The sequence below is a fragment of the Emys orbicularis genome, chromosome 2, assembly GCF_028017835.1.
Source record: "Emys orbicularis isolate rEmyOrb1 chromosome 2, rEmyOrb1.hap1, whole genome shotgun sequence".
In the NCBI taxonomy this organism is placed as follows: Eukaryota; Metazoa; Chordata; order Testudines; family Emydidae; genus Emys; species Emys orbicularis.
Window position 1 is genome coordinate 83,379,766 of NC_088684.1, and position 25,314 is coordinate 83,405,079.

General features: G+C 42.2%; 1 protein-coding gene across 1 annotated transcript in view; it reads right to left on the minus strand.

The window, feature by feature from the left end:
- The window catches only part of GREB1L (GREB1 like retinoic acid receptor coactivator), a 113,822-nt gene that overhangs the window by 11,929 nt on the left and 76,579 nt on the right, over positions 1-25,314 (minus strand). Inside the window, exons 19-30 of the mRNA XM_065398316.1 lie at positions 18,582-18,697; positions 17,917-18,161; positions 15,521-16,080; positions 14,918-15,020; positions 11,881-12,036; positions 11,538-11,677; positions 9,712-9,873; positions 9,179-9,383; positions 6,941-7,106; positions 5,561-5,788; positions 2,476-2,617; positions 1,017-1,217 (exon numbers count right to left, since the gene is read on the minus strand). Of these exons, the coding sequence (XP_065254388.1) occupies positions 1,017-1,217; positions 2,476-2,617; positions 5,561-5,788; positions 6,941-7,106; positions 9,179-9,383; positions 9,712-9,873; positions 11,538-11,677; positions 11,881-12,036; positions 14,918-15,020; positions 15,521-16,080; positions 17,917-18,161; positions 18,582-18,697 (2,424 nt within the window). The remainder of the gene's footprint in view (positions 1-1,016; positions 1,218-2,475; positions 2,618-5,560; positions 5,789-6,940; positions 7,107-9,178; positions 9,384-9,711; positions 9,874-11,537; positions 11,678-11,880; positions 12,037-14,917; positions 15,021-15,520; positions 16,081-17,916; positions 18,162-18,581; positions 18,698-25,314) is intronic.

Here is a 25,314-nt window from a genome sequence, read left to right on the forward strand (position 1 = left end):
AGCCATACTTACATGATTGGGGGGGGGGGGGGGAACTCTACCGTGAGAAGCAGTGACTCTGAAAAAGATTTGGGGTCACGGTAGATAATCAGCTGTACATGAGCTCCCAGTGTGATGCACTGGTCAAAAGGGCTAATGTAATCCTTGGATGCATTAACAGGGGAATCTCGAATAGAAGTAGAGAGATTATTTCATCTCTGTATTTGGCATTAGCGCGACCATTGCTGGAATACTGTGTCTAGTTCTGGTGCTCACAATTCAAGAAGGAAGTTGATCAATTGGAGAGGGTTCAGAGAAGAGCCACAAGAACGATTAAAGGATTAGAAATCCTGCTGTATAGTGATAGACTCAAGGAACTCCATCTATTTTGTTCAACAAAGAGAAGGTTAAGGGATGTCTTGATTACAGTCTCTAAGTACCTACATGGGAAACACATATTTAATAATGGGCTCTTCAATCTAGCAGAGAAAGGTATATGTTCCAATGGCTGGAAGCTGAAGCTAGATAAATTCAGACTGTAAATAAGGCATAAATTTTTTAATAGTGAGAGTAATTAACCACTGGAACAATTTACCAAGGGTTGTGGTGGATTCTCCATCACTGACAATTTTTAAATCAAGGTTTGACCTTTTTTTTTTTTTTTTTTAAGATATGCTCTAGGAATTATTTTGGGGAAGTACTATGGCCTCTGTTATACAGGAGGTCACTCTAAGATGATCACAATGGTCCCTTCTGGCCTTGAAATCTATTAGCACAGCATGGATCTTTGGACCCCATGCTCCCAGTGTCCAGGCAACATAAGAGGTTTGCTGCTACTCCTTCCAAGCTAATAGAATTAGCCCTTTAGTTCGAGTAATAGAGACTCATGGTTTTAAATCAAAGTCCTGGGTTCAATACCCACCCCGATGATTCTAAGGAGTCATCATACAAAAAGAAAGTTTTAAAAAATTAGAAGTAAGAAATATAACAGTTTGTATTTGCTAGAGATCCCATTTACCCCTAGAAATATTTTGTACCTCGGGTCCAATGTTCAGGTAGCAGTCAATGGCCAGTACAGGGTTCTTGAAGTTATGGATGGCCTTTGGAAAGAGTTTGTATGTTGCATGCTGAAGGAATTTCTCCAGAAGGAACTGAGCTGGGGCTGCCAGCAACGTGTGTTCACTGTCTGGGGCACAGACATACTGAAGAGGCATTATTGGGGCCATGCTCTCCGATACCTACAATGAAAATGATGGAACCTCTTTCAACCAACACTCTGTAGGTTGCATCTTCACTGAATGTACAGTTTGCCTTCTTGGCTATGTTACTGTAATTCCCATTTGCTAAATAAGCTGGAAAACCCCAGAACATGCAACCCAGTGGTGCCACATGGAAATAGCAGAAACTGTGATTTATTTGTTCTTTGATTGTTAAGTACATTTGTGAATATCTCAATGCATAAGGACAGAAAATAAAAATACAATAATTTAAATTCAAAAGCAACACTATTTACTATAATGCCCCTCAACCCCCTACACCACCCACACAATCTCAGAGATTCAACTCTCCCCTTATGGCCCATTAGGCAAAAAGGCCCATTATATACAGAATGGCACACAGTAAAATTAGTCAACTAGTTCCAACTCTGTTGGATGCACAGAGAATAATTAGCCACTATCCCTAAGCATTCAGATCCAGGGGGTGTTAGCTCCAGTGTCCTCCCATCTGATCTGAACTACAGGACTAGGTATGAACAGTAGCAAGAGAAAGTTTAAAGGAGTCAGGAAACCAGAGCAAGATAGGATTTCTAGATTAAAACCAACACCTTGAATTATACCTCATCTGAAAGCTGATACAGTTCATTGAGCACAGGTAAAACGAACAGTGCATGAAACACCATTTAGTAGCAAGCAGCACATTCTGCAATAGCCAGAGTTTGCAGGTGGATTTCCAGAGTACTTTGACATTTCAAAGCCTGTGTAAAATGTTTCTTCTTATTAACAACAGCAATGACTGAAGATCACCACAAATGACTAGAGACTGGAACTAAACTAAATATAATTTATCTATTCCACATGAATTTAGAAAACCTTTAAACTTGAGTTTAGAAAAACTTATCCACTTCTGATTAGACTTCAGATTTGAGAGTTCCTAATTCAAGCCTTACTCAGCCAAAGAAATCCATGAATTAAATAGAAATTATTTAATCAGCTTTCAAATCCCAGTTTGTTCTTGGTGTCTCCATTATAATGGAGGAGTTGTGATAGACTCCCAGGATTACTGCTAGTAATGGAGAAATTATGAATATTTATTACTACTTGCATTGAGATAGAACATAGCAGGTCCAGCCATAGCGCTAGATGCTGTACAAACACAGAACAGACTTTCTCCGACACGCTAAGTAAACATCCAAATTTTGACCTTCATGGAAACAATGGCAAAGTACCAGTTTTGTCTCCTGCACATAGCTCTCTTTTTCAAACATGCAAAACTCACCATGATTTTTGGCTTAATGGCAAAGTCCTTTTGCCCCCCAACCTGGATGTGTTTCTTCATGAGACTGAAGTTGTTAAAGCGGCAGATGAGAAGGCCACTGCTGTTTGTTCTCAGGTTAAAATCTACATCTTCACAGAAGTACCTAGATATTAAACACAGATTCACTAAACTGATTGTGTGTCTGCAAAGGGTATCCAATCCCATTTTAGTCCTTGCAATACATTATAAATTGTATTCTTTGTATAAATGGTCTGTGATGTATTCCATATACTGTTAAATACACTCTAGGCACCAACTCTTGGACTATCTCACCGATTACTTTGCTAGAAAAAACAATACAACTCTTATACAAACCTTCTACAGAGCACTTAACATTCAAATTGCTAACAGGCCCTTGCAGACTGACTTCAATAAGGAGAAAAGTAAGTCTTATTTTTTAAAGTATATAGTTCAGATAGTCTTCCTCCTCTCCCCCCATTTACTGACTTCAAACACATTTTACTTTTGGCCAGATATTGTTCACCCAGAGCATTGATCTGTCTCTATTTCAGAATGGATCCCTTCTATAAGACGTATTATCCAGGTGAATTGTTTTTGTGTTTGGCTGCTTTATGCACATAGCAGTACAGGTACTAATCATAGGAGACCATACTGGAATTAATAAATAAGACATTCTACTACTTCAAGTTCGTCCCTGCCACTGGGTGAAGAGTCTCATTTACAAATAAAATTCATATAAAATTAAAAGTATAAAATTCTTGCACCATAAGTAATACAAATGAGATACTGTGAAGTAAGTTGCTCTGGCATCCATACCATGAACCATGCAAGCTAGAACTTGGTCACCACATAGAGAGACAGTTTGGATTGCTGATGGAGGTAGAGACCAGGACAGGCCACCTTAGAGTCAGTGGGACGCTCAAAGTGAAGGAAATATAAAATCTAGTCTTATTTAGCAGGGGGAGTTGGATTCTGCTTCAAATCCTGATGGGAACTTGTGACAAAGCTCTTAGGGAGAATTGTAGAATGGAATTGATGCCTTCTGGTGAGGGGAAAGAAAGGGAGAGAAATGGCAAATACCGGAGAAAGTGAATTTGCTATAGGTTTTTAATTCCAAACACTGATGGAAAGTGGGAAATAAAGGTGAGGGAGCAGACGTTTTCTCTGTAAAACAATGACCGATAAAATTTGGAAGCAATTTAGTTCCATAAGGAATACAACAGCCTTCCCTCCCTTCATGTCTGTTGTCTCAATTACTTTGAGTCAGGTGAGCTGCGCTTCTCTACGTATTCCTGCCACTTGCCGATACATTTCTGGAAGCAGGGCTTCCTGTGACTGACAAAAGGTGCTGTCCCTAGCAGGATGGATTTTCTGCCTCTCCTCTTCTGATTTCTTCCTGTTTCTCTCTTGTATTTTAAGTCTTCTCTGTGGGTTTTTTTTTTTTAAACTCCTGTAGCTTCTTCCCTCAACCTTGCCTTTTCTCTTCTTTCTCACCCACCGTCTGTCTTTCTCCCAGTCTGTCTTTCTTTCCATCCTAACCCTGGTGCTCACTATCCTGACTCAGTTTTTCCAGTCTCCACTCAGATGAATCCTTACGTAATACAAAAACAGCACCTGGAGGGGAGGTGGAAGCCCTGCATCTAGATTCCATGCACTGACTGTTTTTCTTTCTCTGCGGGTAGTGCTAAGTCCTACTGAATTGCACCAGCACTATGCAAGGGCGTATCAGAATGGAGAATAGGAAGAATGATCACAAACGTTCACAACCTTGGTCAGCTGCTCCTCTTGTACCATAACAGAGAACACTCCTTTCTCTCCTCCACCCCAGGGATAAATTAATTCATTATAAATCATTCCAGTTTTGGGGTACAGTTTTTCTTTAAGGAGTGCTAGAATGGAACATCAAACCTGTATGAAAACAAACCTCACTGGCCAATCAGGATTTCCCAGTGATCTGAGCGCTACACTAGCCATGCTTCATAATACTAGAGAATCCTGGTTGCTAACTGATTGGCAAAGAAATAACCAATCATAACAGGAAGAGTCCCTTTCCTGATTTTTGTCCAAGTAACCTTGTGCCTAAGATTTATTTGGCTTTTAAAATATACAGTATATTCCCTTGCTGTTACAGCAAGCAGAACACAGTTATGAAATACAGGGGCCTGTCATGTTATACACGAACTGTCGTGCTGTAATTTGTTAGGCATGTTTCATTGCAGGACATTTTTTCGCTCAGCACTCCATGAAGAGTTTGGAATTAGAAAGCTAAAATCTCCCCAAGAGGTATAATGCTAGAGGAAATGTCCCATGATGAAAGTTATACAATGGAATTATGTGATCCAATGAAAGACTGAAGTTTTCTAATGCCATAGTGACCAGCACTTCCCTTCTTCCTAACCCCACAGTCAATGGGGCTTTTACCATTCATGAATAGGTACTGATAATACACAGAGAACTGGGAGATAAGAGGCTAAAAGAAACATATCAAGCAGTTCTGATAACATCATAGTAACCCACAGCTGCAAAGCTACTGCACTGTAATGTGTGTGCATATTGGGTGAGGTACTGCAGGAGTTCTTTTAATACAGACTCTCTTTCTGGGTGACCACTTTTCACAATGTAGTAGTAGGTTCGTGCACGGATGTTTTGTGATGGCAACATAACACTTACTCATAATCTGTATTTTTAGATTTTTGTGGTTTATTTCTTGAAATCACATACAACTGTTTTTTGTTAAAATCATATACAAAACATCCATTTGTTCCCTATGCATGCTTATTTTTTGTATGCATTTCCTGTTTCGTGGGGGGGGGGGGCTAACTCTCACTCTGAACAGCTCATTTTGATGCAACAGAAATGTGACATCAGAAGTAACTCAACCAATCATACAGTTGACTTTCATTTGGATACTGCAGTCTTATTACAATGCTGCACACATCATCCTGTGGTTTTTAAAAGTAGTATTTTGAGGCCATGACCTCACAGCCATGAAAGTACCATTCTCTGTTTTTACTATGGCTATGAAACATGACTATTAGCTGGCAGTGAGATTTTTTACTGTATTTGTTAAATCGCTTTTGCATACCTGTTTAGATCATATTGCACGTTCTGGGTCAGGTCTACGTTGAGCAGTATGAAGTCATGCACATGGCACCTGGAGAATGGAGGTTTTGATCCCCTGGAATTCAACTTGCTGTTCCATTTCTGAATACCCAGTATTGCATAATGAACAATTTTTGGTGTGGCTTCAATGTGCTGTAGAACACTCTTCAAAGACACATTCTTATTGGTACTCCCTGGCTCCATGGACGGGCTATGAAATGTAATCATGTATCACATATGTGTTTTAGATCTCTGCTACTATATTATTGTGTAAGGTTTAGATCAGGATCCTTTTTTGCTAAGTGCTGTACAAATACATAACTGTGTATTCATGGACACACATGGAACATTTACATTATTATAAATAGCTAATTAAGTGCCACCCCCACCTCTACCCCTCAATCCAGTCATCATAAGCATACAGACTTTCCAGGAGTGGTGGGTATTACTGGTGAGATATATGGAGAGGCAGAAGGAAGTAGCCTTATGAATTAATTCAGGAAAGGCATTTCCTAAATAAGGTGCAGTGTGGGAGAAGAAGGTAAAAAGAATTGAGTGACATGGCATAATGTCTTCTAGAAAATTAAGAATCCCAAAATAAAGAATTTTAACTGAGAAACAACAAAAAAACAACAACCCAGAATAATCAAGCTGATAAAAACAAACAACCAAAATGTTCTTTCCCACTGGCAAGTCAATTGGTAGAAAGGTCTGGGTAAACTCTATGTCAAAAACTAATCAGTTTTACAAGAGAGCAGAGAAAGTGATCGAGTCAATCACAACACTAGCTGATGGACAGGAAACACTAATTGAGATGAGATAATTGGAGACAAAATGACATACAATTGTTAATTTTGAAGCTATCTGTAATATGCACAAAATAGTAACAGCTTTGAATCATGACTAAGGTATGTCTACACTGCAATCAGAGGTGTGACTGCAGCATCTGTAGACATTCCTGAGCTAACTTTAACCTACTTAGCTCAAATAACAATCGCAGTGAAGCTGTGGCAGCCTGGATTAGCTGCTTGAGTACATGCCTGGGGTCCAGGGCGGGCTTGTACAGTCTGTGCTGCTATTGTTATCTGAGCTAGCTAGACCAAAACTAATTCGGGTATGTCTACATGTGCTGCAGTCACATCTCTGATTGCAGTGTAGACATATCCTAAGTGATAAGCAGAGTATAATTTTGAGATTCTGCTTTGACTCTTTTAAGTAGCCAATTTTTTAGTTATCACCAATTGCTAGAGATGGGCTCAAGCTGCAAAGTGTGCATCCAGATTAGAATATTGCAAAAGTTTGGGGTGGGCTGTGGCTTTGGCTGGGACCTGACTGTCCCATTGTTTGTGAAAAGCTAATTTACCTGGACTGTTCTTGGACACTGTGAATGTTCCATAAGACACAAGAGTCATCCATGACAACAATGAACGGCCAGACACACTGACGTTTGACTCCTAGTTCTTCCAAGCGGTTTCTCTCTAGTTCTAGATTGTGGTAGGAAAGTTCCTTAATAAGGAATCTGGCAGCACCTGTGAGAATACATGGCACAGAACAACTTCTGTAGGACACGAATGAGAACTTTACTGCAGCTTCTGTTTTCATACAAAAAAGATATAATATTAAAAAAGAAAGCCACCAATATTATACAGCACAGCACCTTGAAAGTTACAAGGTAAGAAACATGTCTTACCACGTATACATTTTCAAATGTATTTGCCAATCCAGGCCCACCCAGGAGGGGTAAGTGGCATCTTCAAATATTATTTATTAGTACCAATAATGTGTTTGGCACTGCACAATCTACAAAAAGAAAGACTATACACTCTTTGGGATAGGAAATATGTAAAAGACAGATACAGAGAAGGTAGAACACACTGGAAAACCAGAGAAGATGATATAGTGTTGTTGATTTTTCTATTTTTATTACACGTGTGGACATCAAGAAAAATGGGGCATTTTAAGAGTACTTTGAACCAAGAGAGGACAGTGGCTTGACCACAGGCAGCGTGTGAGTCTTCAGTTTGGGGAGGCTTACACACAAGCGCCGGAAGCTCCCTAGAAGTGTGTGTGTGTGGGGGGGTGCCACTGGAGACCCGACCACTCCACCACTGGCTCCGCCCCCACTCCACTTCTTCTCCTGAGGCCCGCCCTCACGCCACCTCTTCCCGCCCCCTGTTCTGCCCCCTCCCCAATGCCCCCTGCCCACTGCTTGCTCCTCTCTGCTTCTTCCTCCAAGCTCCCCCCACCCAGTGCTCACTCCTCTGTGCCTCTTCCTCCGAGGCCCCCCCGGCACCCGCTCTTCTGCACCACTTCCCCCGAGGCCCACCCGCTCCTCTCCACGGTGGACCTCGGGGCAAGAGGCAGAACAGGAGCGGAGCCACGGTCTGGGCACCTGTGGCTCCCCCACTTCTAGGGAGCTTCACTTCCAGTGCTCCAAAGGCAGAGAGCCAGCAGGCCTCCAAGAGAGGTGACCCGCATCGCATCCATGGCATTTGCCCACCTGCATGACCAGCCTTTTCTTGGGTCGCCTGCCCCAGCCTCTTATACATGCCACCCATGGACTTCACCTTGTGTGAGTTGAGGAAACTCAATCTCTTGTGGGAAGAGTTTAACCTCTATAGGACCGGACCCAAAGTTCAACTACAATTGACTTTCCTGAACCTACAGCTGCAGTTTCATCTTGTTAAATAGTGACATCCCTTGTAAAGTGACTGGACTAGACATTCAGGCTGCAGTGCTGAGAAAAATGAATGCAATTTGCCTACAAATCAGCAGTTCTCAAACTGTGATCTTTCCAAAAGCTGTTGATTAATAGGAAACTGAATCACTGGTGGAACAGGAGCTGCTGGCAGATTAAGAATGACCACGTGAGAAGGCAACTGGACAGATGGTTCTGTGGAGTATGGAAGGAAGATGACTGAGCAGCAGGAAAACATGCAGGGGCAAAGAAAAAAACAGGCCACAGGAAAAAATATAAAGACATAGATTGAGAAAGGGACCAGGGAGCACAGAAGCAAGTGCTAGGAGCAAACAGAGAGAGGAGAACAGAGAAGAGTGTGATTGGGGAGAGAAGAGACGAAGAGCGGAAGCAGATAGCTAGATTAACTGTGTTCAAAAAGGATAAAACAATTATCGCATTAAAGGGAGTTAAAAGATATTAAATACTTCACTAATATCCCTTTCTAAACAATCACATGTATGCGACTGCTGTAGTTATCACATGTTTTATGTGATCATGACCAGGAGAGGCAGGTGTTGAGCTCTCAGGCTAGGTCTACACTACCCGCCTGAATCGGCGGGTAGAAATCGATCTCTTGGGGATTGACTTATCGCGTCTCGTCAGGACGCGACAATCGATCCCCGAATCGACGCGCTTACTCCACCAGCGGAGGTGGGAGTAAGCGCCGTCGACTGGGAGCCGCGGCAGTCGATTTTGCCGCCGTCCTCACAACAGGGTAAGTCGGATCTGATACGTCGAATTCAGCTACGCTATTCGCGTAGCTGAATTTGCGTGTCTTAAATCGACCCCCCCCGTAGTGTAGATGTAGCCTAAGTTAGAGAAACCCTGCTTTCAACCTAACACATTGTTAGTGCCTCTTACCGACTCCAGCATTGTTGAACATGCCTGGCAGGACCAGCATGATGTGGTTGGGCCAGTATTTACGGTACAGTGGCATTTCATACTCCTTGACCACTAGCAGGTGAAGGTGACTGATGCCTTCCATAGCATGGTAAAGGTTCAAGAGGCCATGCTCATGGCGGCCGCTTGAAGGAGTGAAGATAGGACTCTTTACCGCATTCAAATTCTGCTGAAAGATCAAACAGGAAATAGTTAAACTCTAGAAAGATTAGTATGTTAGCCGGTTGGTCCCGATTGACTCTTTCCATCAGAAAGAACACAATAGCCCAAGTAAAAATTATTTATTATTATTATTTATTGTAGCACCTACGACATGCTAGTTGCTGTCAAGTTAGTCAAGAAGGGATGGTCCTTGCCCCAGGAAGCTCACAGTCTCAGGAGAGTCCAACACAAAGGTCATGAGAAGACATCAGACAAATAGGGATTTTTTTCATACAAGCCAACTAGATTCATGGTAGGCAGCCAGAAAGAGGATGCGAGAGGCATACACCCACCTTGTCCGACACAAGAGGGAGACGCATGCTTTCCAGGTGTTTTCCCTGCTTGCTGAAGACAAAGTGGTTCTCCTTGGACTTGGGGATTATAAAATGAAGCTGAACCTCTTCTCCTAACATTGAGGAGGAGAACGTAAATGCATGCAGGGTGGAGTCAGTCATCTGTATTCAAGGGAATTGCAGGAGAAAACAGTCAACACACTAATCAGATAAGGAGGCCACACACCTACACAAACATGTGGCATGGCAATTTCAATTGCATTTTGAAATGATGGAAGCAGCTGGAAATGAATGGCAAATATATTTTCCTTTGGCAACTGAAGGTGGCTTTGTTATAGTCACAGTTTCCCCTTATCCAGCAGAATTAATTAGGTATGCAGCTTGTCAGTCTAATAATATAATCACCTTCCTGTGGCCCAGTTGTGCTCCTGCTGAAGTCAGTGTTAGAAATTACTCACAAATGTACACAGAGCACTGGAAAATGAGTCAGGAAACAACCTACCCTATCAAAGTCTGTTCAGGACATTAAAAATATATACACACATACATATATGAGAGAGAGAGAGAGAGAGAGAGAGTGTGAATGCCACAGGCCTATACACGCTTCTTATAAACATACAACCTACAGAAACATGTTTCTATCACGAAGTATGTAAAAGGCCAAGCTCTCAGAAACTCTTTGGAACTCACATTACACAGGTATGTAAAATAGATTACCTTTAAATTACTGCCAGTTTCACAATATGATGACACTTCAGAAAATCACAACAGCTCAGTACTGTAAACACCCCAACAGAACACATTATAATTTATACACAATATATCCACGTATTCCAAGCTAGTCAGGGTGCAGTCAATGGAGCCCTTCCTACCTTAATCAACTAGAAATTATGAACTAAATCAGTCTGCCTACAAGTTGTCTGAAAAGCAAAGGAGTAAACCTAAAAGCACTTTCTGCAGATAAAGCTTGGTGACCTTCTTCCATTTTAAATTATGCCTCCCTGTTTAGCAATTGATGGCTTTAACTCATTCCTTAAACTGTTAGTCAGAACTGCTACAATAAAATGGTGATCATCAGCATGAGTTAATATCCTTTTCATTCTTCATTTTAAATTCTTCATAAGTGTTTCACTTTCTCTTGCGTTTCATTCAGCAAAGCACTTGAACATTTATTCAACTTTAAGTATGGGCTTAAGTATCTCTGAAGTCCATGGGACTTAATCATGTGCATGCAGTTTAAGCACATACCTAAGTGCTTTGCCGAATCAGGGCCAAAGGGAGGCCAGCTGAATGACTTCTCTTTATTGTGTGACTAGTTTTGTGTGTCATTATCACAACTATATGTGCAATTCAGGCATGCACAAACTGGTATTTAGGTGCATGAATATTATTTGCATAAGCAAATACCTGACTGAGCATACAGCTGTTTTGACTGCAGGCACACAGCAGGTGTCATGGCTTAGGTAAGTTAAACATGCATGTAGACATTTTGTTGTATTAATAATGTTTTTTCCGTTCTCATGCTTTATTCCTACTGTTATAATTAAACAATATTTTGTTTTGAAAAGGCTGTCTGGTCACTCTATTCACTATGGTATTCACAGACTCCCAAAGGGAAGAACTAAGTGCCACGCCCAGATGCATCTGCTGAATAACTTCAGTTGATCCACAGGGGGCTGTAAGCCCAGGGCCTGATCTGAAAGTAGGAGAATCGCATGATTCTTCCCCAGGAAAGGTTAAGACTCAAGCCTCAATACCTGTGGGGCTGCACTCTGAAAGACCACAGAGGGGTTAAAGGTGCAGCTAGTCCCATCACAGACACCAACCTGTGCTGCAGGATTAATATCCATGTACTGATGGCACTGCTCACAGTGGTGAAATGTATTATAAGCTGAATATTTGGTCAACATCATGGACACGGTCTCTCTCTTTCTGGGCTCCTCAACTTTGGTTTCTTTGTTTGCTTCTGTGTACAAAGAAGATAAATGACATGAATTTTAAGATAGCCAACAAACATGCAGATAGAATGTAATTCTGTAACCACTTTAGAGAAAACCTGAGCACATCTATAGTGTTTTGTAGGTTAGGCCTTTCCTGAGCATTATGCCTAGTCAAACCAACGTAAAATCTCTCGTTCGAAGCAGGAAAATGGAAAGAACTTTCACTGACCTTGTTTTACTCTTGACAGTTGTTCTGTGTACACTGGACTCATAGAACCATACTTGGTATCATGCACACTCAGGTCAAAAGTTATTTTACTGAAGATCTCAATGTCAGGCCAATGGTCATTGCTAGACTGGGTGATCTCACTACTTTCTGTAGAACCTGGAATACATTTTGTGAAGCAATGGAAGAGAGTATGTGAAATGTGTTTCTTTGATGTTTGTATATTTGTGCAATTGAACAGGGATTCAAAAATAAAAGAAGTCTCTATGTCAAACATACAAACCAAAACTAAAATATTAACTCAGACTAAGCCATTTTAAAAAAATGAAAATTCCTTGGAAACTAAGCAGGTCTGAATCTCAGTGTCAAGGCTTCTATTCCTTTCACCCACCAGAATTTCTAAAGTACTGATCCCTATGGCATCTAGGTTTTGAATAACAAAATTAAGAGTGGTATCTGTCCAGGAGATATAGTCAATTCCCCAGCCTCTCTTTGATTTAGTCATCAACTTCTATCTTTCCTTCTCATGTAATCAGGGGATAACCATGCCCCAAAAGCTCCAAACTACTGGGCATTACAATTGTTTTAACTCAAATATACCAGTTTTTGAGCAGAATCAAACCCTACCCTATTGAGTGGTTAGTAGAGAGCTACACTTTTTGAGTGCTGGTACATTGGTGTTAAGGCTCACACCTCAGGAGACACCCAAGGGGATGTCTCATAACCACAACGCTGTTTGTTATTCACCACATAAAGCAATATCCTAAATAGAACTTGTTTCTTTAATAGGTTCATACTTCCCCAGTCTAGTTCCTACAATATGAAAATTAATGGATTTGTGTCACCTGATAGTCAACAGAGTTTCTCATTACCATTTTTTCCTCCAACACAAAACTTGTAAACTCACGGTGTTACCAAATTCCTAGGAGAGGTTATGTATCTAATTTATAACAAAAATCCATCAACAATATCAAATTTGTAGAGAAAAAAGCTGCATTATTTAATTGAGCTTGATTGCTAAAAGAAGACAGACAGACAGAGAATGAAGGAAAGAAAGAAAAATATTTTAAAAACCAGTAGGTATGGACATAATAGACAGATACTGCCTCTTCATGACTTTGATCTATTTTGCCTTTGCAATGTTGTCCAGTTGTAGCTTTTCTACATAAAGAAGTGTTCAGTTGATCCATTAAAAATTATATCTAGCATAATAAAAGAGAAGAGTGTGTTTAGAGACCTGCTGGAAATCTAGCTACATATTAACATACAAGTTAAAATGACACACCAGTAACATGGTAATGCCAGTTTTAATGTACAGAATGCCTTTATGCTCCCAAAAAAGGTAGGTTTATTTTATGCAGTGTTGTTGTAGCCATGTTGGTCCCAGGATATTAGAGAGATAAGGTAGGTGAGGTAGTACCTTTTATTGAACCAACTTCTGTTGACCTAAAGAAGAGCTCTGTGTAAGCCTGAAAACTTGTCTCGCTCACCAATAGAAGCTGGTCCAATAAAAGATATTACCTCAAGCACCAAGTCTCTCTAATTTTCTTTTCATAGAATTGTAGAACTGTGGGACTGGAAGGGACCTCTAGAGGTCCAGTCCCCTACACTCAAGGCAGAACTAAGTATTATATAGACTATCCCTGACAGGTGTTTGTCTACTCTAACCTGCTCTTTAAAATCTCCGATGATGGAGGTTCCACAGGCTCCCTAGGCAATTTATTCCAGTGCTTAACTATCCTGACAGTTAGGAAGTTTTTCCTAATGTCCAGTCTAAACCGCACTTGCTGCAATTTAAGCCAATTGCTTCTTGTCCTATCCTCAGAGGTTAAAGAGAACAATTTTTCTCCCTCCTCCTTGTAACAACCTTTTATGTACTTGAAAACTGTTATGTCCCCTCTCAGTTTTCTCTTCTCCAGACTAAACAAACACCATTTTTTCCAATCTTTCCTCATAGGTCATGTTTTCTAGATCTTTAATAATTTTTGTTGCTCTTCTCTGAACTTTTTCCAATTGATCCACATCTTTCCTAAAATGTGGCACACAGAACTGGACACAATACTCCAGCTGAGGCTTAATCAGCATGAAGTAGAGTGGAAGAATTACTTCTTGTGTCTTGTTTACAACACTCCTGCTAACACAGTGGTCATGAACTGGTAGATCACGATCTCCAGCCGCTAAAAGTCCAGCAGCGCAGTGGGGTTAAGGCAGGCTCCCTGCCTTCCCCGGCCCCACACTGCTCCCGGAAGCGGACAGCATACCCCTGAGGCCCCTGGGGGAAGGGGGGACGACATGGGCAGGGGTCTCCACACACTGCTCCTGCCTGCAAGCACTGCCCCTGCAGCTCCCATTGGCCGGGAACGGGGAACTGAATGAGGGAGGAGGGAGCGAGCAACAGAGAGAGGAGGGATGGAGTGAGCGGGGCAGGGCCTCAGGGAAGGGGTGGGGTAGATCCTGGGTTGCATTTAAATTCAAAAAGTGATCTTGTGAATAAAAAGGTTGGAGACCACTGTGATAACACATCCCAGAATGACATTTGCTTTTTTTGCAACAGTGACTCGTATTTATATTGTGATCCACTATGACTCCCAGATCCCTTTCTGAAGTATTCCTTCTTAAGCAGTCATTTCCCATTTTGTGTGTGCGCGCAACTGATTGTTCCTTCCTAAGTGGAGTACTTTGCATTTGTCCTTGAATTTAATCCTATTTCTCCAGTTTGTCCAGATCATTTTGAATTTTAATCCTATCCTCCGAAGTACTTGCAACCCTCCCAGCTTGGTATCATCCGCAAACTTTATAAGTGTACTCTCTATGCCATTATCTAAATCACTGACAAAGATACTGAACAGACCTGACCCAGAACTGATCCCTGAGAGACCCCACTTGATATGCCCTTCTAGCTTGACTGTGAACCACTGATAACTACTCTCTGGGAATGGTTTTCCAACCAGTTATGCACCCACCTTATAGTAGCTCCATTCTATTTTATTAAAGAGAATTTCTGCACATGAGGTACTGAGAACTACTATTTAGTACTTACTGGTATTAATCTCTTCTTCATCATACACATCTACCTCCAGTAATCTGATCAGCATGCGAAAGAGAATCCTAAGGAACTGCAAGTAAGAGCCAGTTTTTCCCACCTGAAGCAACAAAACAAAACAAAACCCTCAGAAAATCTAGTATTAAAGCTGGGTTACATTTTAGACAGATATGTTTGGGTTTTTTCCTTCTGTTTTGCTATTCCAGCCCTGGGTCAATTCTGCTTGACACTGCCAAACAGGAACACATACCAGCCTATAGCAGTAATACACCATCAACAGTGGGACAAATTTTGCTCTCATTTACACTGGTGCAATCCCACCAACTTCAATGGGATAGCAGGTAACCATTTATCTGTTGGATCTTTTTAAGGTAGCTTTATGCCAGCCATGGCTTGTGAGCAGATATGAAAGCATCTTTTGGAGGATAATTCCAAATGCATGCCCCTGAAAGCAGTCTTGGGACCCATTGCTGCTTGTGTCTTGACATGTACTTTTAAAGACTAGAACAGTGCCCTCAGTTTTTAGCTAACTTTGGCCCTCTTCACCTTCCCTAAAACTCTATACTAACATGACTACCAAGATGGGGACAGCTCTCTTACCTGTGGGGGTCCTGTCAGAAGCAGCCGTCGCGGGTGAAAACTCTTAGAGCCTGCAGTTTCGCTCTGATTGTTGTAATCTGCATGGTGTTGCCTGGCTGTGGTCCATTGCCTATAGTACAGAGACTGCTCCTCACCGTTCATGTCTTTGGGAAGCAAAGGTCTCAAAGAGCTCAGCCAAGACACATCGGCATGAGGCAGAAGAGAAGACGAGGAAGGCAAGTGCCCACTTTTCTGTGAGCCAAGGAGACAATAGGCAGCTTTAGACAAGATGACAATGCGTGGCAGTGCTGCATGCAGGGTCTTGCACTCTTTGACAGACTGGCTGGGCCACCGGAATGTCCGGGTTATGGAGGAAGATGATAATTTAGAAGTGGTGCTGCTTGCCATCTGGTTACCCAGAGAGTCACATTCTTGTTTCAAGGTCTCTCCAGCAGTGAATCTTGGATAAGTACCTTCATCGACTGAACTAACTGCCACATTCTGAAAGTTAAGAGATGCTGGTTGCTTCTGAGATTTGTCTGCAGCACTGGAGGAGCTCACGCCATTTTCAGCTATGGAACCTGGTGGAATGAAGCAGGAAATAAACAAACAAAAAAACCCATTGAAACTGCTTAGCAAATACAACTAAGGAGTGAATGCTGTCTGATGCAACTTTAACACTGTAAATATTTCTATGGTGCCTAGAAATACTCGACCGGTTGAAGTTCATGTAACTCTACTGAAGTCAATAGATTTACAGGGTTATGCATCAGCTGAGGGATCTGGACCTATATACCTTCACCATAACCAAGGGAAAAAACCCTTCTACCAAGTCAAAGGTATCAGTAGCACTGCCTTCAGGGCCGCCCAGAGGATTCAGGGGGCCTGGGGCAAAGTGGGGGAGCTGCGGCGCTTGTATTCGCCTGACAGAGGTCCGGGTCTTTGGCGGCATTTCGGCAGCGGGGGGCCCTTCAGTTGCTCCCCGTCTTCGGCAGCACTGAAGGGCCCCCTGCCGCCGAAATGCCGCCAAAAACCTGGACCGCCACCGGGCCGGGGCCCGGGACAAATTGCCCCATTTGCCCCCCACCTCTGGGCGGCCCTGACTGCCTTCTGAACACCAGAAAACATTCTCTCCTATGGGCCATGCTCACATTTCGGGACTAGAAAAGGCAAGTCAGCCTTAAAGTTAGCATATGTGGGGAAGACTCAATAGTTGGCAAAGGCCCCACTCAACTGACTAAAGGCAGGAAAACAGATAGGGAGAAGGGTATGGAAGTAGAAGAAGGACACAGGGTAGGGAGGGTTGAGATTTTTGCCATGGGAAAAGTTTCTAAATTTCACCCTGTAAAATGTTCCTCTGGAGTGCCTCCCGTAGCTGGGTTGAGGCCTCTTTCCACACCCAGATACCTCCACAGGGTTGGCCCAGTTCAGGCCTGAGCCTCTTAGTCCTTGCAGTGGGCATCACCCTTGCCTACTTTGTTAAGGGTGGGGAAAAGCAAAAGTTCAGACTCAGGACAAGTCCCTCCTGGATTCAACAAAAAGCAAAAAAGGTCAGGGACGCCTTGGTAGCAGCTTTACTGGAGTCTTTACGGCAGGTAGCCAGGTCAGTTTCTCCCTAACCAGGCTTACCTCTGGGTTCACTGGACTCCTCACAGAGCTCAGGGGGATCTCTGGCATGGGAGTTCCTCCTTCTGCTTCAGGAGACACTCCCTTCTCAGGGCTTCCCTTTTGCTGACTGCACCTTCCTCCTTTTAAAGCCTTGTTACCTACCATGCATGATTGGCAGGGCCAGAGGGGTGAGGTTACTTTAGCACAGAGCCTGCCTAGCCCCTTGTCTGTCAGTGCAGGGTTTACACACAGCAACACATATCCATCATCCAAACTGTAAGAGGGAAGGATCCCTGTGCCTTGTGCCTATATTCAGGGCCAGCTCTAAATGTTCTGATGCTCTAAACAAACAAATGTCCATCCTTTGTAGCACACATCTATATCCCCACAGTTATTGAACACTGTGCTGTTCCTAATATTTTACACTGGTAATTTTATTTATTTATTTGGATGTTTAAGATCTTCAGATTCCCCAAAAACTCAAGGTGTAGCGACAAGTAAAATTATATTTAAAATAATCACAATTGGCCCACAAGGCTACATTAACTAAACTTCCCAACCTAGTTCCTTCCCCTCACCCTAGTCAGGGAAAGCCTGGGAGAACACAGAGGGGCCTTTCGGTGTGAAACTTTTTACTTGAAACACTCGGGTATGTAAGATGTTGCAAACCACATCTTTATTTTCTAATCTGAAATCAAATGCAGCTAATCACTGACATTTTACTTGATGCTTCAATGTTTGTGTTCAAATTCTTACAAAATCTGGGTCAAGCATTACACTCCAGAGCAACTGTAAAAGCAATGACTGACCTGAGGTTCCAGTGACCGCACTGCTGTTACTCTGAGGTCTCTCCAAGTCTATCAACAGTTCATCAGAGTCATTCTCACTAATATTAGCCTTCTCGTGCTCCTTCTCACTCAGGTCAAGAGCTACAATAGACCCTCGAATTGCCTCCTTTGAGACATAGCAGCATGCCAGACCTACTTCTTGCTCTAAGGCAGTACGAGTTAAATAGCTTGAGTCAATTAGTCGGAGGTCACAGTATTTCAATGACCTAGAAAAACAAACCCAAGAAAGAGGATGTTTTATATTTTCTGGCCTTTAAAGAGTCACTCTCAGTATTAATTTTAAATGGCTTATACAATGTCTATTTGCAATTCCATTAATCACTGGAAATCTAATTAGTTTAAAAACACTCAGCACATGAGCTATGTTCTTTGATGCTTAGTATAGCTGTTCAGTTCATGATACAATGTAGAACCTCCCACTAGTACTTTATCTGTCACAAAGCAACTTTTTCTTTTCACCAAGGAAAAACTTTACCAAAAAGAAAGTCTTCTAAAACAGCATCTTTCATGCAACATTAACAGCAAGATTGTTATTTCCAATCAGCAACTGAAAGTTTTACATTTGTTCTTACAAACGTGTTGATTGTTTTTCAGACATTTGCACTGTACAACAGTTCAGATAGTACCTGGGAAAAGTTTCTCCTAGGGTGTCCTTGCCAGTCAGGATAACAATACAAGGCAGGCCTTCTAAATCCTGATAGGTACGAGGGACCCAATCCTCCTGTTCATTTCCCCTCCAAGCCTGCAAAAAGAGAATATTAAATCAAGTCTGGGTTCCATTTTTTAAACTTTAAATTTTAACCCAGTATTGTGGGCCCTTTTTTTGTTCTCTGCACATTATTCATTATATCAACATCCAACGGGGGGGACAATCTAAGGGCAATTGTGAATTTTGCATGGTAGCCAACTGCCAGCCAAGCAATAAACAGAGTTAGTACCGTACACCTGGGTTTGGCATCTGTCAGTGAATCAGCACACCTACAGTTAACATCTTAGATTTCCTGTTTGAACAGACATAAGCTATCTGAAAGCAGTTTATGGCCAAGGGGAATAATTTCCCTTACTGTATGAAAAAGGATTAAGAACTACTTCCATTTTTGTTTTACTCTTCTACTTAAGGGAACAGAAGTACACTAAAAGCAAACTTTTTTTCCCTCCTGCTGATAATGGCCCACCTTAATTGATTAGTCTCGTTATAGCTGGTATGGCAACACCCATTTTTTCATGTTCTCTGTGTATATATATCTTCCTACTTTATTTTCCACTGCATGCATCCGATGAAGTGGGTTTTAGCCCACGAAAGCTTATGCCCAAATAAATTTGTTAGTCTCTAAGGCGACACAAGTACTCCTGTTCTTTTTACAAACACTACAGTGGCACATCTGCAACCACTGTACTGCTTTAGCGTGGACACTACCTATGCTGATGGGAGGCGTAAGTAATCCACCTCTCCAAGATGTGGTATCTAGGTCGACAAAAAATTCTTCTGTCAACCTAGCACTGTCTACACTGGGGGCTAGGTCAGCATTTTGTTTTATACATCCCTAAGAGACGTTTCTATGCCGATATAAGTTCCCCTATGGGGCAAATCCTAGATTTTATGCACGGACTTAGGGGCAAGGAATTCTCACATGCAGATCACTCCATGACTGAGCCTTTGGGGCTTCCCACTCTCCCTCCACAGAGTGGAATGGCTGGTAGTTTCAGCCCCAGCTCCACTCATCCCCCAATCCCCTTGTAAAATGGGGCAAAATGATCCCTGCAGAGCACAGCTCTGTCATGTGTGTTGGGTGCAGCCTCCCAGGATCTCGCTTCACGTCATGCAGCAGAATCTTACTGGTTCTGCTGCATACTGTGTGCCCTGAACTCCTTGAGGATGGAAGCAGGATGTGACCGTATAGGCTTTACAGCTCTAAAGCAACGGTTAAAAGGAAGCCAGGCCAAAAGTAAAACCTAGCATAAAGTTTTTATAATCTAGTGGGTGTATATTGTCTGGATAGTAACTAGCTATTGTTTATAGAGAGAGGTGGAGAAAATCCACAGTGCCACCACCAAAAAAGTTATTTTTAAGGTTCTACAACAGAAGTTTACAGATATTAGTTCCCAAGTTGTATTTACACAAGTGATGCTGTTTGCTCATGTACAAAGCCATCTTGGTATAAGGTGCACTGATATATAGGGGATGAAATCGCTGTATTAAAATAAAAAGAAAAGAAAAATATACAAGGCATACTAATTTCAGCATCTATTATTTATTACAAGTCAAAGGCAACTGCTTTAACTAGAAGAGAAAAAGAACCATTCTGCCTCTGCAAATGCTGAAATCACATTATAATGACTAAGTTCAAAAGTGAAGGCTAAAATCTAGCTCCTACTGCCAATATGCTAAGGGTACCATTTGAGAAAATTGACAACTTAGGTCAGTTAGATCACTGGCCAATCAGACATTATCAGCTAGGAACCTCTGAACCAATGTGTCTTTTCTTCATACACTAGCTGGAGACTCAAAATGTTCTATTCTGGGTGATTTTAAAGATGAAGATCTTTCTCACTGTGGAAGGACAAATGAAAATTAAGCCTTGATGCTTTAGAATCAATACTTATTAATACTGCAGAACATTATTAAAGCGTTTCCTGCATCTCCTTAATAATGGATCAAGAATCAACTCTGAATGAGATATTTATAACTTAGCCATGCAAATCTTCATGGAAATTTACCAGCTGAGGCACAAAATCTGCTTTGCTGACTGAACCATGAGTACAATGATTAAAAAAACAAACAAAAAAAATCAACCCAATAATATTGTAATTGCTCATTAAAAAAAAGGGATTATACTCCTGGAGCTAGGGGGCTGGCAGAAATCTGCAAGGCTGATATTAACTTGCGTAGATGTATCTTCAGAGGGCACCTAGTTATAAGCAAGCTCTGTGGAACAGGCGAATAGCAAGGAGGAACTTTTCAATGACATTTTCCACTCAGCTTTTCTCTACTCTCCTTCTGTATATATTCGCTCTCTCTCTTCCTTCGCAAATGTCATGTATTATGAGTCATTTCTTCTCAGGCAAAAAGAACAGGCTTAAAAAGGAAACACTCTATAGCAGATCAATGACTCAGTATGATGTCCTGCTTTTTAAAATTTTCCACTGTGAAAAACCTATGACTAATTTTTTTCCCTCAGGACTAGGGGTAGCACATCTCTTCTACTCTAGTTTTATTTACTTTCCCTATCCCATCAGCCTGCTGCTTTCTGCACCCTCTATGTAGCATATTTTTTGAAACAATACAAATTGTTCTGACTACCTACCCACCTCTCTGTATTAGCTCAGTTAGCAGGTTGAATGTACTGCCATGTACTGTCCTATTCAGCAGGATTCACAGATGTACAGAGCAAGGAGATTATTTACCCTGTAGCACATAACCAACTTTTGAGGTTTCTGAGAAAGTGCAGGAAAGATCACTGGAAACTGGGACCACGGAAAGGAATGCAACACCATCTGGCTTAAAAACCTCACCAACAAGATCAAATCCAATGGGTTTATGTCTTTGGGCTTTGTTTGGTTTGTTTCCTTCCAAGGTGAGAAATCAAAGAGCAGACCAAATCACTGAGGCTAGGACTGAAAAGTGATATAAGTAGTAACAAGAGTAGCACCAGATCACCAGCACACAGCTACTGCCAATCCTGTGCTGCGTTGCTAAGCACTGGTACCTTGATGCTTAGGAGAAGGGCAGAGTTAACAGGACCCTCCAAGCTGGTGCCACTAAAAGCTACTTCACAAACTAGTCCTTCCTGATCCCAGTGAAGTCAACGGCAAAGATCATATTGACTTTGATGAAGCTAGAATTTCACTCATAGCTCTTAAAAGAGGGAACTCAATATCCCAAAGCTGCTCTCTCACTCAACCCCCCCCCAAAAGGAGGCTACTTACCTGTTCTGTAACCAGAGTTCTTCAAGATGCATGGTCCCTATCTATATTCCACTCTGGGTACACATGTGCACCATGTGCCTGAGATCAGTTTTCAGCAGTGTTCATTGATTCGCACCTGAGCCACTCACCTCTTAATGCTCTGATCTGAGGGCATAAGGGGCAACGTGAACCAATCGCCTCTCCAGTTCCTTCTCTACCGCAAATCAAGTCATGATCCCAAGCAGAGGGGAAGGAGGGCAGGTGGTGCAATACAAATAGGGACCACACATCTCAAACAACTCTGGTTACAGAACAGGTAAATAACATCCCTTTCTTCTTCAAGTGCTGGTCCCTCTGTGTGTTCCACTCTGGGTGACTGATGAACCGCATCTATTGTGGAAGTGAGTGCGAGCACAAGTAGGAAACAAACAATTACAGTGGTACCCAGACAAGCATCCGCTGCCGAGGCCTGAACTATGGCATAACGTCTGGAAAAGGTAAGCATCAAGTTCCATTTAGCAGTTTTGCAGATTTTGCCAAAAGGAACATCTTTCAACGAGGCTATTGAAGTTGTCTGGGCTCTGGTAGAGTGAGCTCTCACACCCTGTGGTGGGCTAGTATTGGCTACTATCTCACAGCACAGCAGGATGCATCCAGAGATCCATTTAGAAAGCTTTTGGGATGATACCTTAGCAGAATGGATGAGAGTAGTAGCTGTAACAAATAACCTTGGTAATTATCTGAATGGTTTTGCTCTCTGCAGACAGAAAGCCACTGCTCTGCAAATGTCCACGGATGGTAGACATGTCTTAATTAGAAGTGTGTAGTTTTAGAAAGAAGGTAGGTAAGTTAATGGTTTGAATGAGGAGAATGTCCAAAATGACTCTGGGTATAAATTTAGGATGCAGTCTTAATATGATGCTATCTTTGTGTAAGACCGTGTATGGTGGATCTGCCATAAGAGCTCCTAGTTCTCCACAGTGGCTATTAAAAAGACGACTTTTATGGAGAGATGGCATAGCAAGCCGGTTGCCAATGGTTCAAACAGAGCTTTTGTGAGCACTGATAAAACGAAATTAAAGGTCCCACGTTGGAGTTGGTTTTGCTTACAGGTGGCAATGTCTGAAGGAAGCCTGTGTGGAAGTGGATCGTTACAGGATAGGCAAAACTGGAGCAGTTATCGATCAGTGCTGATAGCTGCCAAGTAAGTAGTCACTGAGCGAAAAGAGAGTCCTCTGGCCTTTAGGGATAGAAGGTAGTCCAGGATAGCAAAGACGTCTGATTCTGCTGGAAAAGGGTGGTGATTATAAGCCCAGATAGAAAATAATTTCCACTTGACTGCACAACATTTTCTAGTAGACTCCTTTCTACTACTGTTGAGAATAGCCTAGATATCTCTCAAATATGCGCTCTCGAGGCTTGATGCCCATCCAAATAGGCTGTCAGCTATAATGAGCCTGGACTGAATTGACCAATTCTGCCTTTGCATTGCATCAAAAGGTCTGGAAGGTGATGTTCGGATGAGCCGACAACTAAGGAGACTCGGAAACCAGCAGTACCAGGGCCAGTTGGGAGCGATCGGTATGACCCACGCCATGTCCTGCCAGATTTTCCTCAGGACTTGAAGTAATAAGGGGATGGGGGAAAGATGTACATTGATTGCCTAATCAGGGAACCAGAAGAGCGACTCCCATGGAGTTCTGACCAAAGGCTCGCCTAGAGCAGTAGTTCACACATTCTGTTCTTGTGGGACACCAAAAATGGAATACTGTCTGTATCACTGAGTTACGAAGCTCCCACATGTGGTCCTGGGAGAAGCACCTTCTGAAGCTCTCCCCTGGGGCACTGTGTACTCCCAGTGCGTGACAGAGTTATCTTATGTTGAATACACCAGTTCCAGAGTTTTACATCTTCTATACAGAGAGGGTGTGGATTGCTCCTCCCTGTTTGCTTATATAGAATACTGTGACGAGAATGTATGAAAGGGAGAAACTGTCTGGAAGCCTCCCGCACTGCGCTCAGTTTGAGCTGGTTTATGTTCATTTTGGCTTCATTTCCTGACCATATCCCTTGACCCAAGTGTTCACCCAGGTGTGCACCCCATCCAAACATGGAGGCATCTATGATGAGAACCTTCTGTAGTAAAGTTGGAGAGAATGGGACTCTGACACCCTGTGCCCCATGTTCACCACTTTTATATGGTTATGATATATTTTGTACATAGTACGCCTTGTGAGGTATCATTTGAAACTCAATCTACTGAACATCATTGTCCTGTTAAAATGTGTGTATCAACATTGCATATGGAGCGATGCCATTTTACTATATGATTGTTACTGAAATATGCTCTAGTTCTGGGGAATGCTCACAGACTAGCTCCTCAGAGACGACAAAGAATGGACCGCAGATGTTAGAAAACTAATAACTGCTGAAGCAACCATTCGCCAGCAGGAAAGACTGTAAACAAAGAAATTTACCATTCACCTGAAAGATGTTTCAAATCTCACATACACAGGGGACTGTTTTGTCTAATACTAGGCATTACATTTGATAGCTACCCAACACATCTGCACAGCTGATCACCACCAGAGGGAAGATGAGTGGTGTGAGACAGCACTCACGCTGATGCCAGGAAGGTGACCCACCCTGACCCCTGCACGTACAGTTCTCCTCAAGGATGGAGTAAAGAAAGCACTCGTCTCCACTGTGAACTGAGGCCTCCCAACAGACAGGATCCTCTCCCTGCTCCCTCCCCCCAACAGAAATGAGTGAGATATTGTGGAAGCGCAGATATACATATCCTAAGGAACTTTCTCCAATCTCTCTTCTCCCCCTTTCTTGCCTCCCCTCGCCCCACAAACACCAGGGAAACCAGAGTGTGTGCGCGCGGGGGGGGGGGGGGGAGAATAGAGACAACCATCAGAGTGGAGGACAAAGGGAGAAGGTATCTGCTTCTTTTTTTTCTTTATTAATCCTTTCCTTTTCTCTGTATTAAAATTTTAAGAGTGAAGTACCAAATATGAAGAGAGAAACAAAATGAAGTTGGAGAGAGGAAAAGTCAGCAAAGAACAAGGGAACTGAAGAGAAAGAAGAATGGTATTAGAAAGAAAAGGTGTAAAATAATAAAAAGTTATTAAATACAGAAAAACAGAATAAGGGAAAAAAGCTGCTGAAGAAGGCACATGAAAGATACATCAAGATTTAAAGGAGAAGAAAAGAAGAGACTGTGATATCAAAATGGCTAAAAGACATATGTTTGATTTTACATCAATTGCAACAATGGACAAATTAGTGTAGGAGGAAAGTGGGGGAGGGGCAACAATGCTTGGCTGTGAATAGGATGTGCTCAGGAGCCCTGCATTCATACATATGGGGGCAGGCAGGGAAACACCCTCCATCTCTTATATCCCCAGCCAGGATAGGATATGTCTACGCAGCAACTAGACACCTGCG